The 21,197-nt window shown below is 43.4% G+C and overlaps 1 protein-coding gene across 1 annotated transcript in view; it reads right to left on the bottom strand.

Moving 5' to 3' along the window:
• Positions 1 to 21,197, bottom strand: part of LOC126188070 (discoidin domain-containing receptor 2-like) — a 378,437-nt gene that overhangs the window by 24,591 nt on the left and 332,649 nt on the right. Inside the window, exons 12-14 of the mRNA XM_049929516.1 lie at positions 15,662 to 15,792; positions 8,461 to 8,583; positions 2,079 to 2,188 (exon numbers count right to left, since the gene is read on the bottom strand). Coding sequence (XP_049785473.1) covers positions 2,079 to 2,188; positions 8,461 to 8,583; positions 15,662 to 15,792 — 364 coding nt within the window. The remainder of the gene's footprint in view (positions 1 to 2,078; positions 2,189 to 8,460; positions 8,584 to 15,661; positions 15,793 to 21,197) is intronic.

The following is a 21,197-nucleotide window of genomic DNA, read 5'->3' as shown; positions in this document are numbered from 1 at the left end:
AAATGTCCGACACATGGCGCTGGACAGCAAAACGTCAGTGACTGCACATGACAATCGTGTATAAAAGGAGCTGTAATGGGAGAGAAAATCAGATGAGCCAGCAGTCGCAGCATGTTAACGTTACCTGAAAAGGCGCTTTTAGTGAAGCTCTATTATCAGAATGGGGAATATGCTAGTTCACCGTTACGATACTATCGCCATAGGAAGGGGATTCGAACGGGTAAAGGTCCGTTGACAAATGCCGCTGTGGCGCGAATGATTTCCAAGTTCGAAGCCACGGGTTGTTTAGACGATAGACCCCGTAGTGCCCGACCGAGCACAAGGCGTAATGCTGCTGAGACAGTTCAGGAAGAAATGGAGACTGTAACGGGTTCGCCTATGCACGGGGAAGTCAGCGCTCGTGCAGTCGCACGTCGCACCGGCATTCCGTACACTACTGTTTGATTGGCACTTAGGCGTAACCTCCGACGCTGTCCGTACAAAATCCATCGGCATCATGAACTGTTACCTGGAGATTTGGTGAAACGGAGGGCATTTGCGGTGTGGACGTTTCAAAAGATGGCGGAAGATGACGATTGGTTGAGTAACGTTATGTGGACCGACGAAGCTCATTTCACGCTGCGAGGGTCTGTCAACGCCCACAACTGCACAATTTGGGCTACCGAAAATCCTAGAACTGTCGTGGAAACTCCATTGCACGACGAGAAAGTCACGGTATGGGTTGGATTTACCACATCTACCGTTATCGGGCCTTTTTTTCTTCGAGGAAATGCGTGATTCTGGTTTTTTAACTGCTACCGTGACGGGTGAGAGGTACGCCGGTATGTTACAGAATCGCATCATCCCCAGCCTGGCCGATAAACACCTACTGGAACGTACGATGTTTATGCAGGATGGCGCTCCACCCCATATTGCTAGACGCTTGAAAGATCTCTTGCGCGCGTCGTTTGGTGATGATCGTATGCTCAGGCGCTACTTTCGTCACGCTTGGCCTCCCAGGTCCCCAGACCTCAGTTAGTGCGATTATTGGCTTTGGGGTTATCTGAAGTCGCAAGTGTATCGTGATCGACCGACATCTCTAGGGATGCTGAAAGACAACATCCGACGCCAATGCCTCACCATAACTCCGGACATGCTTTACACTGCTGTTCACATTATTCCTCGGCTACAGCTATCGTTGAGGAATGATGGTGGACGTATTGAGCATTTCCTGTAAAGAACATCATCTTTGCCTTGTCTTACTTTGTTATGGTAATTATTGCTGATTATTGCTGATACGTCTGTCGGAGATTTTTTGATCTTTTGTATGTTTTTGATTCTAATAATACCCCATGTCATTCCAAGCATGTGTGTCAATTTGTACTTCTCTATCTACATTATTCCGTGATTTATTCAGTTTTCAAATTCATACTGACTTTTTGATCACCCGGTATTTCTGTATGTTAACCAACCTCTCTCAACAGACTTTGCTGACTCTTTCTGTGGAGTTACGAACATACGTCTTTTATTTTCCAGAAAGTTGCACCTACGAGTTGTAATATTTTCAAAGGAATGTAATTGTCGTGAACGACATAGCTGATGCCTTCAAACTGAATCTGTACAAATCCATTTAAATGAAATTTCTGTTAATTGTAGTCATGGAACTAGAAACGCCTAATATTTTAGGGACGCATGTACATAGTGGACTGTGTTTAGCTGGACGTTCTCATGGAGGGATGCGCATTGAGTTGAGATGTTAAACCGAGTGATGCACAAATCTGTGTGAAGCCTTAAACGGCCTGCGGGTGGGACGTAAAATTTTCGACGTTACAGATTGAAAAATTGACATTTTAAGCAGGCACACTTGTGTGTTTCAGGGCAGTTTACAGAGTGAAGTTTCAGAGAAAAATTTTTAGACAATTTTACTGCAGGTCAAGAGATAAGTTACATTCATTTCATGCTTAACTGAACGAGGACAATAAGCAGCACCTGCTACATAACTTTCAATTTTAAACCGAAATGTTCAGAACGAGTACATGAGACAGATAACGAAGAGTGCGAATGACGCTGCTACGACACTTGGGGCCTGACGCACTGACCTCTGCTGTTCGGTGGAGGCGGCGGGCAGGAACTTGACGGCCACCAGGCGCTTCCCAAGCGTCGCCGAGCTGCCGTACTCTGGGATTCCGTCCGCCTCGGCCACGTACACCTGTGTGCACACACACGCCACATTAGATACTCTCTGCAATAAACTGTAGGTAACACAGCTTGAGCATACACGTTTTACATATATGAAAAATGGAGAACAATATTGAGACTTCTGACAGAATTATCATAATAAGTCGAATACTATGATTTAGATCATATACCATTCGGGGTCATGTCTGTGTTCATCACTGTCGTACTGAAGTAGGCAGAAATGAAGTTGGCCCAGGAATCCGAACTAAACTCTCTCCAAGTGAGCCGTAGGAGTGAAGAAGTTGTAGAGATTACTACACAATACCACATGCTTACCGTCGTAAACGTATTAGGAATAAAAGCAGCTGGCGGTAGTGTAGCTTTCCAGTACTGAAAAACAAGGTAGCACTACGCTGTGTCAATACAGGGTGTTCATAAATGAATGAATATCGGGGTTTTAACGCTTTATAATATTTATTACATTGTACTTACAGTTATCAAATGAAAGAGCAACTCAAACAGACGAACTTTTCAATCGTTTTAAAACTTTTTCAGTTTAGGTATTTTCCCGTGTGTATTGGGGCTATTCCCACTGGCAGTTCGGCATCGTGAGTTAGTGGTTTCCACAGTAGAAAGGCGCCCTGAAATTTCATTTGCATCTGAACAATATTTCTGAATTGCGTAAACATTCTGTCTCTTGCCCTAATCTAATAGATAACGGCAAGTTTCGGCAGAAAGTATCTCGAAGAAAACGACCTACTGGCAAATAGCAGGAATTCAGAAAATAGCGTTTCCTGTGCAACACAACTAGCACTTTGTTCACTCGAAGTAATGAGTTCTATCGTCGAGGGATCTCAAACTGACGTAATATATCTGGATTTCCAGAAGGCGTTTGACACCGTTCCTCACAAATGACTACTGACGAAATTGCTTGTCAACGAAGTAACGTCTCAGTTGTATGACTAGATTCACGACTTCCTGTCAGAGAGGTCACAGTTCGTAGTAACTGATGGAAACTCATCGAGTCAAACAGAACTGATATCTGTGGTTCCCTAAAGAAGTGTTATAGGCCCTCGGCTGTTCCTAACCTACGTAAAGGATTTAAATTACCTGAGCAGACCTCCTAGAATATTAGCAAATGATGTTGTCATTTACCATGTTGCAAAGTCATCAGTACATCAAAACCAGTTGCCAAGATATCTGGTGCGGAAGGTGGCAATTGTCTCTAATTAATGAAAAGTGTCAACTTATTCACAAGAGTGCTGAAAGGAATCCGCTAAATTTGGGTTAGACGATAAATCAAATTTCAAGGCTGTGAATTCTCCTAAATACTTAGGGGTTACAATTAACAATAACTGAAACTGGAACAATTATATAGACAATGTAGTGTGGAAAGCTAACCAAAGACGCCAATTTATTCGCTGAACACTTGGAAGATGCAACAGCTCTGCTAAAGGGAGGTCGAACACCACGCCCGACTGCGCTCTTCGGGAGTATTGCTGCTCGTTGCGGTTACGCATCAGATAGGACTACTGGCGAAGGACATCGAAAACGTTCAGAGAAGGGTAGCTCGGTTTGTATTATTTCGAAATAGGAGAGAGAACGTCATGGATATGATAGGCGAATTCGGGTGGCAATCATCGAAACATAGATGTTTCGACGATATCAGCAATCTACTCCGAATGTGAAAATATTTTGCTGTCACCCACTTGGGACAAATGATCATTCTAATAAAGTAGGAGCAATCAGAGTTCACATGGACAGATTTCTGAGTGCGTTTTACCAGTACGCTGTTAGAGTAGAACAGGAGAGAAATAATTTGAAGGTGGTTCGACGAACCCTCTGCCAAGTACTTAAATGTGAATTTTAGAGTAGTCATGTGGAGCTAGAAACATGTGCCGTACGACGAGATACCTGACGTACCACCCGCAGTTTGGCAGGTAAATTTATCTTGTGGTTATGGATTTCTTATCTGAGAGTAGGGAAGGAAGCGGCAGTTAGAGAATCAGGGAAGTCAGGCTGATCCAGTAGGATTTCACCAAATTTTTCATAAGGTTGAGTTTATAAATATCTGCCAAACTGTTCGAACTCACAGTTCTCAGTCTAACCGCAAGTGATACTCTAGAAAAGTACGTAAAGTTGAAACTTAGTTGAAGGCTGACTTCACTAATCAGTAAGTGTCAGGAAGCAAATACACTTTTATTCGTTGTTAATTTCTATGAAATTCTCCAATAGCGATGTAACTAAGATGTTATTGTATTTTATTTTGACGACATCCAGTTTTTTCAAAGTAAAATAAAATAAAGTAACATCTTAGTTACACGGCTGCTGGAGAATTTCGTTGATACTGACATTTGCTAACCATGTGATATCCACTGTCTGACGGATCAACGCAGATACTTTTACTCTGTTCTTCAGTTTGCTTTCGTTGTTTGCCTTAATATCTTCATCATTAGGCCACTGCCACATTTGTCCCACCACATGGTGGTATTTACGTTCTTCCGTTTTGGAGCAACTGCCACTCTTCTTCGCTACAGCGTGGCCGGAGTTTAGCACTGACATAGTGGGCCGCTTAAGCTGGCTGTGTACGATAGATACCTCCCGCACCTCACCCATCTCCTACTCCATCAGCCCAACACCCATAAATCCGCTATTATCTTCTCCCTCGATCTAAAGAAAGCCTACGACCGTGTGTGACATTCGGTATCCTCTTCAAACTCCAGACTTAGTCACTTCATTATGTATGTCTTACTGTGCCCTTCCTCTCTAAGAGTAGATGCATTGTCACCAATTCCTGTACCTTCAACACCACTGCATGCATGCCCCTAGGCACCACCTCCACAAGGCCACGTGAATCATTATGCTGATGACGCCGCTTTTCCTCATCCTTTCTCCTACACTCCAGAAATCTCAAAAGTCCCTACAAACCCGTCCCAATCAGTTGAAACTCCTGTTGTAGCAAATGGCTCCTGAAGATCAATCGTTCCTAAACTCAGGCAATAATTATAAGACATATCACGTTCACCTTTCCTCTCCATGACTTCTACCTCACCATCTACTACTGCCCTATCCAGTTAAGGGGCTCCGGAAAGGCTCAAAATCATGAAAAGTTCAATTTTTACTTTTTTGCATTTTCTGAATCTGCAGACTATTACCTTTTAATAGATATATAATTTATTCAATTCCGAAGACTACAACTATTTTTAAATTTTTTTTAAATGTGTTCTACATGGGCGTGACCCACTGGCGCTGTTAAACTGCTGTCAAATGGTGTTATTATTAACGTCCGTGTTCATCAGGTACATTTTAGTGATGTGAGATAAAGTATGTGTTGTGGCTAACCTGTGATGGTTCAATATATATCGCTGGTGTGATTGTCGATTGTTTCATGTTTATTTACTCTGTCGTTATCTCGAAAATATTCGTAATTAATTCTGTTTCTTGAGTCTCTGTTTTGTTGAAGTATAATAACGAGTAAAAGTAAAGTTATTAGAAATCCTCTGAAGGCTTTTAAGAAAAGGAGAAATGTTGGAAAGCCAAAGGTATGTGTTATTACTGTAAACAATAAAGACGATAACCAAGTGAGTGAACCTAACCTCTCAAGTACACCTGCCCATAGCAGTCAAAGTGGGAAAGAAAATACTTCACAGAAGAAGCTTGGTTCAATGAGTGAAAACTATGAATGTTTTATGGGCGAATCGGATGTGAATGAAATATTTGATATGTCGGTTCTCAAAGGAATTTTTTCAAACTGTGTAAGATGTATTCATTGTAGTGAAGTTGGTCTGGAACTCTCCATAATAAAGCACGTAGGACTTGCTAGTGAAATACAACTGAAATGTGATAAGTGTTCATACATGACCACCTTTTGGAACAGTGTTGCAGTAACTGCAACTGAAGAAAATGGTAGCAAAATCTGCGAACACAACAACGAGCGATGCTTCTTTAGACAAGGAACGCCTTCGGGCTGCAGACAGGGCTGTAAAGAATCTAGAAATACAAGCAAGAGTAAACAGGAGGAGGAACAAGAGGAAGCTGGAGGAGGAGTTTGCAGAGGATGAAGATAATCCATCCTCTGGACCTGGAATGCACTAAAAAGTTATTCCAATCTTTTTCGCTCGATTCCCAAAACTTTTATTTTCTCATACTAATTACATGTTTTCTAAGGATCTTCCAAACATATTTGTTTCAAACTTTCAGTAAATGTTACACAGTACCTTCTGCATAATTTAACACAGCCTTTCTCCAAAAAACTGTATATTTTTGAATATATAAATAAAAAATTGCAAAAAAATGTTGTGAATTTTCATTACAATTGAAAAAAAATCATCTTTAATAACTGAACTAAAATTTTGTAAAATCCCTGTGTTAAGTTGTAGCCCATATTCCAATAAATAATCTGTAAAAAGTTCAACTTCCTACCTCAAATTCTTTGTGAGGAAAGATGTAATTTATAAGCGTTATTTTAACATTGCAAGTATAGGGCGTTCCGGTGCCCCTTAAGTAACACAATGAAATATCTTGGACTAACTGTTCACTGGAAACTAACATGGGAACCTCATCTACTAACCATCCAACAGAAAGCCCACAACAGACTAAAAATACTGACTTGGGCATGGCATCTCTCCACTGTCCTCCACACCTACAAAACCTTGATCAGACCCATCCTTTGCAATGAAAAGGTTTCATGGTTATGCGCCTGGTTAAGTTCTCTAAGTCCCCCACATGGATCCTTTACTACAATTCCCACCTCTCTTCAGTCATGCTGAACATCTCCGAACAACCTCCTCGACTCCAATAATCCTATAGTGTTCCTTTTACTTTCCAACCCTGGAACGATGCTGCGCCTCTACCAACACATCCCAACAACGGCACACCTACACAACCTCCACATACTCTCCCAAAGAAATGTCAACCATCACCCCCTCCCAAATCGTGAACACAGTCCCCACCAACTTTAAACCCACTCCACCTGTTCCATCTCATCAGCACTCCCTCTCCCTCCCTTCCTTCCACCTATCTTTCCCTAGTCCCTTTTCACCACCTTATTTTAGCCTCTCTGATGCCCCGTCTACTCCTACCCCTCTTGTATTCCAACGCCACTCCCACCCCATCGATAAATCTGCACCCATCCTGCTTCCATATGCCAGCTCCCTTTATCTACCCTCCTCAATGACTAGCTTGTTCCCTGTCAACAACAGACTACTTATCTGAGGGCAGGTCCTCCTAGTTTTAGAGCCTGTGGCTTGTTTCTTACTACCATCAGTGTTCTACGTCATTGTTTTTTAACATTTTTAAATGTACTCTTACTGTGTTTCTGTTTTTACTTTCCAGTACAACTGTTTTTAACTAAATGCAAAGGAAGTCATACATCTTATACATAAAAATTTTCATTTCTTTTCACCTTCAAAGATGTTTTTAAATTCATTGTAAATATCTCACCTTCAGGTTGTGTAATTAGTAAGTGTAATCCACTGCGTATGACAAGGCGAAAATCCGCATTAATGTATGAGCGCAAAATAAATGATCAGTCTTTGGAAGCGGTAACATCAGTCAAGTATCTGGGTGTGACTATTCGAAATGATCTCAAATCGAATGATCAGATTACACATGGAACGGGTAAGGCGAACTCTATCTTGCAGTTTATTGGTAGAATTTTGAAGCGATGCAGTCCTTCAACAAAGGAAATAGCTTACAATACGTCAGTTCGTCCAGTGTTAGAGTACTGTTCGTCTGTATGGGACCCTCACCAGTTGGTTCTGATTCAAGAGATTGAGAAGGTCCAAAGAAGAGTGGCAAGATTCGTGACTGGTACATTTAGCCATCGCGAGAGAGTTACAAATCTCATAGAAGGTTTGAAGTGGGACACACTTGCAGATAGACGACGCGCTAAACAGAAAGGGCTGCTCTCTAAATTCCGAAATCCAATCTTCACCGAGGATGCAGAGCATACATTATTACCACCAACTTTCAAATCTCGTAATGATCATCATTCAAAGATAAGGGAAATAAGAGCTCGTACTGAGGCGTTCAGACAGTGATTTTCCCTCGCGTGATCCGGGAGTGGAACAGAGGGGGGAAATATGACATTGACGCGAATTGTGCCCTCCGCCACACACCGCTTAGTGGCTAGGGGAGTATATATGTACATGTAGATGTATTTTTCATCTCATTTAGCTTTTATTGTCAACTGGCTGAAGAGTGGGTTGAATTTACCACTGACAGCTGAACCCCATGCCCATATGGAACGAGGTGGATGAAGCAACAAATAAAAGGTACACAGATGTGCAGTCACTCACTCACCGTGCCGAAGGCGCCGTCGGCCAGCCTGGAGAGCATGCGCAGCCTGTGCCGGGGGAACTCCGGCAGCACCGTCTGCTGCAGCCGCCGCCGCAGGGCTGCCAACGCTCCTGGCCGGTCAGGAGACTGGAAGAAAGACAGGTGGGCGCGCTGTAGCGTAGTGGAGTAGGCAGAGCTGTCAGTGACAGTTTCACCAAAAGTAAGTCGCAGGTAAAGCGGAGGGGGGAGGGGGGGGCACACGAGTTACTCTATCTGGTGCAAGCCTCTTCATCTCCGCTTAACTACTACGATGTACATCCTCCTGAATCTGTTTACTGTATTCATCTCTTGGTCCCAGTCTACGAATTTTAATCCCCATCTCGCGTTATACGGCTTGTGTTTGCCAACGCAGATGACGAAATGTGTTTTGGATGCCTTCTCGTGCGCTGTTGTCTAATTTCGTCTACAGTGTTGACCCAGCAATACAGTCTTTATTAGTTTTACCATGTTTCGGAATGTGCTCTTAACCCACAGTTGCTTTTCAGTTAATGAAAGGCTGCACAAGTTGCTGACACACATTTCATTTAAGTTCACGGTCGTTTTTAACGCATAGAGTAGTGGACATGTAAATATTTTACACGATGGAAGATAAAAAACAAAAGCGTAAACTTGGACAGAATATTAGGTCCCACGTTCTTTCTTCTTTTCCATTTCATTTTGTGTGTTCCATGTACAGCGTTTTAAAAGTAATTCCGCCTTCGGAGCTCACCTCATACGAGACAGGCACACGATTCACAGTATCGGAAACAACCTTGTCATTCTCCATACAAAGAAGAATAGATAATTTATGGACATTTAAGTCTCTAGGGCATATGCAGCCACGTAATTGACAGCTTCCTTTAAAAGTACTTCACACTTCCTAGCTGCATCTACATGTTAGTCGACGTGTTCTTGTATTGCTTGGACGAGCAATCGTGGCATTTTTAGGTAGGAGTTGTTTTGATCTATGGTTGCTGAAGTTGCCGGTAGAGGTCGGGCATGTGCCACCGCTTTTGCAACATTGCCAGCCATTACCGAATGCCTCGTGTATTCTCCGCTTTGTGTTGTGCGTTGCTTGTTTGCTCGTTGAAACGAGTGAAGACGCTGCCCCAGGTCCATCAGAGGTTTCGAGTACGGCACCCGAGACTCCGAAAACGAATGGGAGATTCGTAGTACGAAGTGGAGCTCGTAAAATGATGCATACTGTGGTGGTCTGCTGTGAGGTGGAAACGGAAAACAAAACATTGCTACATCCTATCACTCAGACTCTTCAGAGGGCTGCCACTTACACCAGCCTAAGTGTGCGAACATTAGATAGGATCGGAAAGTTTGCAAGCTCTTATCCAGGCGAATCACCTGCTACTCCAGGATAGAAGCTGCTAGGTTGAAATTACTTTATTTATCTTACTTAGGAAGATATGCAGTGATATACAAGAAGAAGTCGACGACTTCAGTAAATTGGTTATAAGGAAGACCTTCGAATCTCTTCATTGGCTGCTTGAGAAGTTAAATTGGAGATGGGGCAGTACTTCATTAAAACCTTTACCTAAGTCGATGGGATTCCTGTGGAAATCCGTAATAAACAAATGAAATCTCTTGCTAGACCGTGGTGACATTGTTCTTTTGCGGTCTCGTTTGCCTGCACATGTGAGGAGCATTATGCAAGCTCAACAAATTATTTATCGTCTTGATGATTCGTGGACTGATAGTAATCTGACGTGCGGCAAATTCTGCCTGAAGCAAGATGTTTGTATTAGGTGTTATAGCGTGGGAAGTGCCTTCGGCATGATGGTAACGGAAAGTGCTGGCTCGAAAACAGGTTTGTGAAGCAATCGGAGCTCAAGTTCTGGATGAAATAGACGTAAGGAGAATATCGTGGCCAAATGAACTCAGATTTTCAGGAAGTGATTTTCGGAGATTTTCCGCCAAATTCTGCCAGTGTTATGCACAATGCGTCGTATCATTGTAGGCGGGTGAACAAGCACCATCAATGTACTGTCCACGGGTGACGACAATAGAATAGTTGGTTAAAAAAGGTTCAATGCAATGTCAGCATGTCAACTACTGAGGGGTAAGCGCTGGCTCAGGCGAGCATGCTATATGCGTGGTCGCATGTAGTAGCGGAACTGACTAAAACTACACGCCATATCCACCACGTAGTAACCTAGACCTGTTTGCAAGACATCTATGTAACCAAGCAAATGTTTTATACGGCTCGAAGACTCCTTACGACAGTGAGAGACCAGTTATCTGTGAATCATGATATGAAAACTCTGTGGATAAAATGTGGAACATCACGTGTCCAGTGGATGGACAACTTCGGATTTAGAAATGCCGACAGTAGGATCGCAGTGGAAATGTAATTAGCGGCACTGTAAGCTGCCATCTTGAATACGGAATGAAATTTAATTAACTGTGTTAACATTTCATCTCATGCAATGGGATGATGTATACTGGAATGTAGCTGGAAAATTCATTAACGGAAAATTATAATTTCATGAATGGAAAAGGTACGTTCAGTTCTTTGGTTGTTTTAACTTCTCGCTCGTTTGTGACTCGGAACATTATTTGGTGTGTCGTAACTCGTAGGGAACTTTGTATCCTGGTAAATCGGTAGAGCCTGCACCACTGTTGTTTATGCTGTATTTTAAGAGATTAAATACTGGACTTTATCGAAACTGATAACAACTTGGACACTGATTCCCACGCTGCAGAGCGAGTACGTCGTAGCGCCCAAGACGGCTTCCCCACGGCGTGCGATTGTGATTATTTTAAGTATTTTCAGAGTCGATGATAGCGAGAATTCTGCAGAGTAACAGAGATATTATTACAGATGCAGTAATTAATTTTATACCTGGAAGAGTGGCAGATGACAGTGTAAAAATATTGGGAAGCGACTTCTCTTGCCCAAAAGTTTCCATTCAACTAATTACGTATTATTCAGTCAGAATAATTTTACTTCAAATTTCAGGGGTATGGAAGTTAAGAACGCAGCTGAACTTACATGGGCGAAACTTAAACGGTACGTGTGGGAGCCCAACATCTCTGACGACATGTCTGCGGCCAGTCTCAAAGAACGGACAGTGACTTCAGTTCTGTCAATCCAAACGATTTGGGAGGGAACTGCAGAAAAGTGCTGAAGGCGGAACATGATTACAGGAGGTGCGATGGCGTAATGGAAATAGCAATTGACAACAGTATAATACGTACTAATGACTCCAGTTATTCATCTAATGCAGGCACAGCGGAACATGAGAGCTGATGATGCCCGGACACAGCAGTCTTCACGTACCTATACGGCCGAGCGTGACCTTTAAAGTGACTAAAATAAATCTTCACACCGTTTCATGCAGTATGTAGATGTTGCACATATTGAATTACATTGGTTTTCTACCAGATATGTGATTGTCTGTTATGCATCCCACCTGGAAGGCGGCGCGTGGGTCTGCTCCTGAAAACTGAAAGGTTGGCGGAATGAAGGAAGAGAGTAGGAGCAGGTGATGTAAAACACGTCGGTACTGCGAAACAGAAGTGGTTTACTGGTGCATGAACATTCACAGAGGCATACATATCTTAGTACGTAGGTGCGAAACTGAAGCGAAGTGTCCCGGCCATCTCCTCTTGAACAAATGGGCTGAGTCTACAGTGGTGCTCGTAGAGCTGAACAGTGCCTGCTAGAGGGCGCTGCCGTCGTTATCTGTCGTAGTGCCAACTTAACTTGCATCCTAGCTATCGATACCACAGTCTGTAATTTATATCGTTTCTGATTACTTTTACGCACTTCGTAAAAATAGATTTCTTCACTGGTTTCGGCTTTCACTATCACCATGCTTCACATCTGCTTTCACTGAAGGGTGAAACACGTGTGTAGGTTGGCTGCCATGCGAGAGGGAGGCGGGGCACGTTCCCACGCACCTCTCTTCCCCCCTCTACGGCCGTAGTCCTCCATTGTGTACGCCCGCGGCCGACTGCCACTATGTAGCGTCCCAGCAGTAGCCAGTCCACTTTGCGTGCATAATGGGCTAGCGTCCTCTGCAGTTCCCTGTGCTCTAACTTTTGCTGGCCCTCACTTGGGGCGTACCTGAGTGCTCGACCTGGACACAGCGTCCGCAGCAACTACTTTCAATTGTATAAAAATTACTTTTGATCGTTTTGGTAACCATGTAGCTTTAAATTTCAAATATCTCAGAACATAACTTCTTTTAAATGTAAAGGCTGCCAATACTTTAATGTATCTAACTGAACAGTTTGACACGCCCATTTTTTCCACGTCAGTGACATGTAACCTTTAACTCTATCAGATTGTTAATTTTTTTGTTATCCCCTTGCCCATGGCCCGGATGTGAAGGCTAAAACCCGTCGTGGATTAAAATAAGGTGCGTATCAGTAACTGGAGAGGTCTTTCATCAATTAATAAGACCTGTCTTAGAAATATTACTTTATTAACATATGTGCAATCAGGTACATGTCAAATTAGAGTAGGCCGGCCGGAGTGGCCGAGCGGTCCTTCAAAAATGGTTCAAATGGCTCTGAGCACTATGGGACTTAACTTCTAAGGTCATCAGTCGCCTAGAACTTAGAACTACTTAAACCTAACTAACCATGCCCGAGGCAGGATTCGAACCTGCGACCGTAGCGGTCGCGCGGTTCCAGACTGTAGCGCCTTTAATCGCTTGGCCACCCCGGCCGGCGAGCGGTTCTACGCACTGCAATCTGGAACTGCGCGACCGCTACCTTCGCATGTTCGAATCCTGCCTCGGGCATGGTTGTGTGTGATGTCCTTAGGTTAGTTAGGTTTAAGTAGTTCTAAGTTCTAGGGGACTGATGACCTCAGCAATTAAGTCCCATAGTGCTCAGAGCCATTTGAACCATTTGAACCAAATTAGCGTAAGTACGAATATGCTCACAAAAAATGTTATTATGATATTTTCACTGTATATGTTTCACAATGAAACCATTGCTATATCAAAGGTTGTTCACCTTTTGGGGTAATCTGCAAAACAATTCTTATTGTTACTCATGCGGAGTCGAACGCCATATGTCTGTCACGAACGTTTCGTACGGTAGAGCTGTCTCTATTTTCTACAGAATTCTCACCATGATATTCTCCTTGTAAGCGTACGTACAGTAGCATTTCAGTTCACCCATAACAGCTTGTGAAGCTCAGGCTGTGTTTTGTGACACCTCGTGCGTAGTGGTTTTTTTGCTCTTGCTGGCAAGCACATTGATGCTATCACATGTCGTGCTATGGCAGCAACTCTAAACGCCTTCTAACTCAATCTCCTGAACTAATCTCTCCTGATCACCTAGCATGACATCCATTAGCTGAACAGCTCACCAAGGGGGACGTCGGTATGACGTACAATTTCTAATGTTCATTTCTGGTAAGAAGAGATAACTCGGGCTTCATTACTAGTCGTTAAGACTGAAACTCCAAACAATTATCCTGTTCGATACGAAAACTGTTTCATTGTATGTAAGAGCCTGCGACACACAAAACATAATTTGAAACACACATTCACAGTTATCATCAAGAAAAATTAAAATGAGCTAAATAGCCAAAAGCAAGAATAGCTACAGAGCACGCAAAAACATCAGCTACAGTCCTAATGTGAAAACGCGGAAAGCTTGGGAATGTGGGCTACTCAACACCGAGTTCCGGAGAAGGCTACCAGCAAACATTACGACTTGGCTGTCACACCGCTGATAAGCGAGGTAGGCGACGTAAAGCTGGTGGTGTCACGCAGAATTCAGTGGTCAACAAAGGATCAATAAGTCAACTGTGTGTAGCTGGATAGGAAATACGAGGTGCATTCAAGTTCTAAGGCCACCGATTTTTTTTTTTATTTAACTACTCACCTGAAATCGATGAAACTGGCGTTACTTCTCGACGTAATCGCCCTGCAGACGCACACGTTTTTCACAACGCTGACGCCATGATTCCATGGCAGCGGCGAAGGCTTCTTTATTAGTCTGTTTTGACCACTGGAAAATCGCTGAGGCAATAGCAGCACGGCTGGTGAATGTGCGGCCACGGAGAGTGTCTTTCATTGTTGGAAAAAGCCAAAAGTCACCAGGAGCCAGGTCGGGTGAGTAGGGAGCATGAGGAATCACTTCAAAGTTGTTATCACGAAGAAACTGTTGCGTAACGTTAGCTCGATGTGTGGGTGCGTTGTCTTGGTGAAACAGCACACGCGCAGCCCTTCCCGGACGTTTTTGTTGCAGTGCAGGAAGGAATTTGTTCTTCAAAACATTTTCGTAGGATGCACCTGTTACCGTAGTGCCCTTTGGAACGCAGTAGGTAAGGATTACGCCCTCGCTGTCCCAGAACATGGACACCATCATTTTTTCAGCACTGGCGGTTACCCGAAACTTTTTGGTGGCGGTGAATGTGTGTGCTTCCATTGAGCTGACTGGCGCTTTGTTTCTGGATTGAAAAATGGCATCCACGTCTCATCCATTGTCACAACCGACGAAAAGAAAGTCCCATTCCTGCTGTCGTTGCGCGTCAACATTGCTCGGCAACATGCCACACGGGCAGCCGTGTGGTCGTCTGTCAGCATTCGTGGCACCCACCTGGATGACACTTTTCGCATTTTCAGGTCGTCATGCAGGATTGTGTGCACAGAACCCACAGAAATGCCAACTGTGGAGGCGATCTGTTCAACAGTCATTCGGCGATCCCCCAAAACAATTCTCTCCACTATCTCGATCATGTCATCAGACCGGCTTGTGCGAGCCCGAGGTTGTTTCGGTTTGTTGTCACACGATGTTCTGCCTTCATTAAACTGTCACACTCACGAACGCACTTTCGACACATCCATAACTCCATCACCACATGTCTCCTTCAACTGTCGATGAATTTCAGTTGGTTTCACACCACGCAAATTCAGAAAACGAATGATTGCACGCTGTTCAAGTAAGGAAAACGTCACCAATTTAAGTATTTAAAACAGTTCTCATTCTCGCCGCTGGCAGTAAAATTCCATCTGCCGTACGGTGCAGCCAGCTCTGGGACGTATTGACAATGAACGCGGCCTCATTTTAAAACAATGCGCATGTTTCTATCTCTTTCCAGTCTGGAGAAAAAACATCGGAGGCCTTAGAACTTGAATGCACCTCGTACAGTTTCTGAATTTTGCTCTGTGCGATACAGCTAGGGAATCCGTCGCTGTGGGGCACTCACCTTCTTGGCCCTGGAGAGGGTCCTGCTGCCTCTGGAGAAGATGCTGCCGACGTCATCCGACAGCGAGACCGCCGGGGGCGTGGGGGGCGGCCGCAGACCCGTGTCCGGGACGGCGTAGTCGGGGCCGCTCTCTGCGGAAGACGCAAGGCTCAGCGATGGGCGGGAACCTCTCTGTGCAACCGATACTCTTACAGCGTGGATCTCACAACCTAATGGGTATTAAGCGGCCGACTTTCATACTTATTGCAGAAGTTTTCACATTGAAGAGCCAAAGAAACTGGTGCGTCTGCCTAATACCGTGTAGGGCCCCCCGCGAGCACTCAGAGGTGTCGTAGCACGACGTGGCATGGACTCTACTAATGTTTGACGGTGTGCTGGAGGGAATTGACACCATGAATCCTGAACAGTACGAGGCGGTCGAGATCTCTTCTGAACAGCACGTTGCAAGGCATCAAAGATATGCTCAATAATGTTCATGTCTGGGGAGATTGGTGGCCAGCGGAAGTGTTTAAAGTCAGGAGAGTGTTCCTGAAACCACTGTCTAGCAATTCTGGACGTGTGGGGTGTGGCATTGTCCCGCTGGAATTACCCAAGTCCGTCCCAAGGCCCAATGGACGTGAATGGGTTCAGGTCATCGGACAGGATGCTTACGTACGTTTCACCTGTCAGACTCGTAACTAGACATAACAGGAGTCCCATATCACTCCGACTGCACACGCCTCACATCATTACAGAGCCTCCACCAGCTTGCACCGCTCCCTACCGACATGCACGGTCCATTGATTCACGGTCTCCTCACCCGTACATGTCCATCCGCTCGATACAATCTGAAACGAAACTCATCCGACCAGGTAAAGTGTTTCCAGTCATCAACAGTCGAATGTCGGTGTCGATGAGCCCAGGAGAGGCCTAAAGCTTTCAGACGTGCAGCTATCAAGTGTAAACGAGTGGGCCTTCGAAAGCCCATATCGATGATGTTTTGTTGAATTCTTCGCACGCTTACAGTTGTTGACGGCCCAGCATTGAAATCTGCAGCAGTTTGCGGAAGGTTTACAATTCTGTCACTTTGAACGACTCTCTTCAGTCGTTGTTGGTCCCGTTTTTGCAGGATCTTTATCCGGCTGCAGCGATGTCGGAGATTTGATGTTTTACCGGAATTCTGATACTCACGGTACACTCGTGAAATGGTCGAACGGCAAAATCCCCACTTCATCGCTACCTCAGGTATGCTGTGCCCCATCGCTCGTGGCCGACTATAAAACCACGTTCAAACTCATTTAAATCTTGATAACCTACCGTTGCAGCAGCAGTAACTGATCTAACAACTACGCCAGACACTTGTTGCCGACCGCAGCGCCGTATTGATTGTTTACGAACTCTTTATTTGAATACGCATGCCTATACCAGTTTCTATGGCACATCTGTGTATTATAATGGTTTAGTGGGCCATAGAGCATTTTGGACCGCATTATGCTTTCGTAAACCACGAGACATAAAATCCTGACCTACCGTTCAAATTTTATACCCTCGCATGGTGACCATTTACGTTTCGTGTATCTCCGGAGTTCCACGTTACAAAAACAGTGCATACTTCTGTCAATAGCACAAATTGCTAACGGTCGACAAAAAGATATTTCTGCGTCTCTCAAAACACAAGCCCACGTACGTATACGTAAGTGCGTTAGAATGTATTAAGATCGGGTCCCTGGATCACAAGCGCCTGATTCGGCGGTTCAGGTTATGAAGTATGTCACTGGTTGCACTGCGACTGTGCTGAATAACTTAGAGTCTCCGCCAATTCAGGTGTCAGATACTTCCTCGTAGAAACTCCGAAGCAATGAGCTTCTTTGGAGGGTGACTATTAGCAGCCGTAAAATAATGTATAAATTGCATATTTGATAAGCTGCTTTCTTTATTTAAAATCAAAACATCGACGTGTTTCAGTTATAGACCACTTTCACGGATTGTACTCAGACTACAAAAAAGTAGTATATAGGAAAAGTTACAAAAACTTTTCCAAGGAAGTGTAATATATACGTGAATATTTACAGAGATAAAACTGTTTAGTCCACCACATCACATCCGTCATTACATGGCCACGTCTCATATGTAGAGCATGCCATTAATTCCAGTATACCATAATGGACTTTTAAAAGGCAAACATAATAACAGCATGCGTAAACAGGGCAGTACTGAAGAAAAGATCAGAGTGTAAGTGCTACAATTCTACAAAATATTGAGGAATTGGTCAAAGATCTTTACCGAGTGTTTTCGTGGTAAATAACCACTATTATACACATGCGTTCCCAACATTGCTTAAGGCCAAATCTGGCGACGTGCCCAGTCATGCTATGCTTATTTACCCCCCCCCCCCCCCCCGCTTTCTCTATGGAATTAGTATTACTGATATATTAGGCTTTTAATTAAGAACTTTAACTAAACTTTATTTACATATGATGTTTTCCTGTGAATGTAGCAGATATTTTACAGTGATGGTTCATTACTGTAACTTAGGTGCATATGATTGCTGGGTGACATTTCATTCTATATATGAACACTGTATTTTAACTTGCTTTTATGTTATGGATACTATTTTCATTACGTTTACGATGTAGTTTACTTTTGTTTATAAACATTTCATAGGTTGTATGCAAGGATTATGCTGTTGTTGTTGTCTTCACTCCTGAGACTGGTTTGATGCAGCTCTCAATGCTACTCTATCCTGTGCAAGCTTCTTCATACCCAGTACGTGCTGCAGCCTACATCCTTCTGAATCTGCTTAGTGTATTCATCTCTTGTCCTCCCTCTACGATTTTTACCCTCCACGCTGACCTCCAATGCTAAATTGCTGATCCCTTGATGCCTCAGAACATGTCCTACCAAACGATCCCTCCTTCTAGTCAAGTTGTGCCACAAACTCCTCTTCTCCCCAATCCTATTCAGTACCTCCTCATTAGTTATGTGATCTACCAACCTAATCTACAGCATTCTTCCGTAGTACCACATTTCGAAAGCTTCCATTCTCTTCTTGTCCAAACTATTTATCGTCCATGTTTCACTTCCATACATGGCTGCACTCCATACAAATACTTTCAGAAACGATTTCCTGACACTTAAATCTATACTCGATGTTAACAAATTCCTCTTCTTGAGAAACGCTTTCCTTGCCATTGCCAGTCTACATTTTATATCCTCTCTACTTCGACCATCATCGGTTATTTTACTCCCTAAATAGCAAAACTCCTTTACTACTTTAAGTGTCTCACTTCCTAATCTAATTCCCTCAGCATCACCCGACTTAATTTGACTACATTCCATTATCCTCGTTTTGCTTTTGTTGATGTTCATCTTATATCCTCCTTTCAAGACACTGTCCATTCCGTTCAACTGCTCTTCCAAGCCCTTTGCTGTCTCTGACAGAATTACAATGTCATCGGCGAACCTCAAAGATTTTACTTCTTCTCCATGAATTTTAATACCTACTCCGAACTTTTCTTTTGTTTCCCTTACTGCTTGCTCAATATACAGATTGGATAACATCGGGGAGAGGCTACAACCCTGTCTTACTCCTTTCCCAACCACTGCTTCCCTTTCATGCTCCTCGACTCTTATAACTGCCATCTGGTTTCTGTACAAACTGTAAATAGCCTTTCGCTCCCTGTATTTTACCCCAGCCACCTTCAGAATTTGAAAGAGAGTATTCCAGTTAACATTGTCAAAAGCTTTCTCTAAGTCTACAAATCCTAGAAACGTAGGTTTGCCTTTTCTTAATCTTTCTTCTAAGATAAGTCGTAAGGTCAGTATTGCCTCACGTGTTCCAACACTTCTACGGAATCCAAACTGATCTTCCCCGAGGTCGGCTTCTACCAATTTTTCCATTCGTCTGTAAAGAATTCGCGTTAGTATTTTGCAGGTGTGACTTATTAAACTGATAGTTCGGTAATTTTCACATCTGTCAACACCTGCTTTCTTTGGGATTGGAATTATTATATTCTTCTTGAAGTCTGAGGGTATTTCGCCTGTCTCATACATTGTGCTCACCAGATGGTAGAGTTTTGTCATGACTGGCTCTCCCGAGGCCATCAGTAGTTCAAACGGAATGTTGTCTACTCCCGGGGCCTTGTTTCGACTCAGGTCTTTCAGTGCTCTGTCAAACTCTTCACGCAGTATCTTATCTCCCATTTCGTCTTCATCTACATCCTCTTCCATTTCCATAATATTGTCCTCAAGTACATCGCCCTTGTATAAACCCTCTATATACTCCTTCCACCTTTCTGCTTTCCCTTCTTTGTTTAGAACTGGGTTGCCATCTGAGCTCTTGATATTCATACAAGTGGTTCTCTTCTCTCCAAAGGTCTCTTTAATTTTCCTGTAGGCAGTATCTATCTTACCCCTAGTGAGACAAGCCTCTACATCCTTGCATTTGTCCTCTAGCCATCCCTGCTTAGCCATTTTGCACTTCCTGTCGATATCATTTTTGAGACGTTTGTATTCCTTTTTGCCTGCTTCATTTACTGCATTTTTATATTTTCTCCTTTCATCAATTAAATTCGATATTTCTTCTGTTACCCAAGGATTTCTATTAGCCCTCATCTTTTTACCTACTTGATCCTCTGCTGCCTTCACTACTTCATCCCTCAGAGCTACCCATTCTTCTTCTACTGTATTTCTTTCCCCCATTCCTGTCAATTGTTCCCTTATGCTCTCCCTGAAACTCTCTGCAACCTCTGGTTCTTTCAGTTTATCCAGGTCCCATCTCCTTAAATTCCCACCTTTTTGCAGTTTCTTCAGTTTCAATCTGCAGTTCATAACCAATAGATTGTGGTCAGAATCCACATCTGCCCCAGGAAATGTCTTACAATTTAAAACCTGGTTCCCAAATCTCTGTCTTACCATAATATAATCTATCTGATACCTACTAGTATCTCCAGGATTCTTCCAGGTATAGAACCTTCTTTTATGATTCTTGAACCAAGTGTTGGCTATGATGAAGTTATGCTCTGTGCAAAATTCTACAAGGCGGCTTCCTCTTTCATTCCTTCCCCCCAATCCATATTCACCTACTATGTTTCCTTCTCTCCCTTTTCCTACTGACGAATTCCAGTCAAGCATGACTATTAAAATTTCGTCTCCCTTCACTACCTGAATAATTTCTTTTATCTCGTCATACATTTCATCTATTTCTTCATCATCTGCAGAGGTAGTTAGCATATAAACTTGTACTACTGTAGTAGGCATGGGCTTTGTGTCTATCTTGGCCACAATAATGCGTTCACTATGGTGTTTGTAGTAGCTAACCCGCACTCCTATTTTTTTATTCATTATTAAACCTACTCCTGCATTACCCCTATTTGACTTTGTGTTTATAACCCTGTAATCACCTGACCAAAAGTCTTGTTCCTCCTGCCACCGAACTTCACTAATTCCCACTATATCTAACTTTAACCTATCCATTTCCCTTTTTAAATTTTCTAACCTACCTGCCCGATTAAGGGATCTGACATTCCACGCTCCGATCCGTAGAACGCCAGTTTTC

The sequence above is a fragment of the Schistocerca cancellata genome, chromosome 5 (assembly GCF_023864275.1).
Source record: "Schistocerca cancellata isolate TAMUIC-IGC-003103 chromosome 5, iqSchCanc2.1, whole genome shotgun sequence".
Classification (NCBI taxonomy): Eukaryota; Metazoa; Arthropoda; class Insecta; order Orthoptera; family Acrididae; genus Schistocerca; species Schistocerca cancellata.
This window is presented reverse-complemented; position numbering and strand designations above follow the sequence as displayed.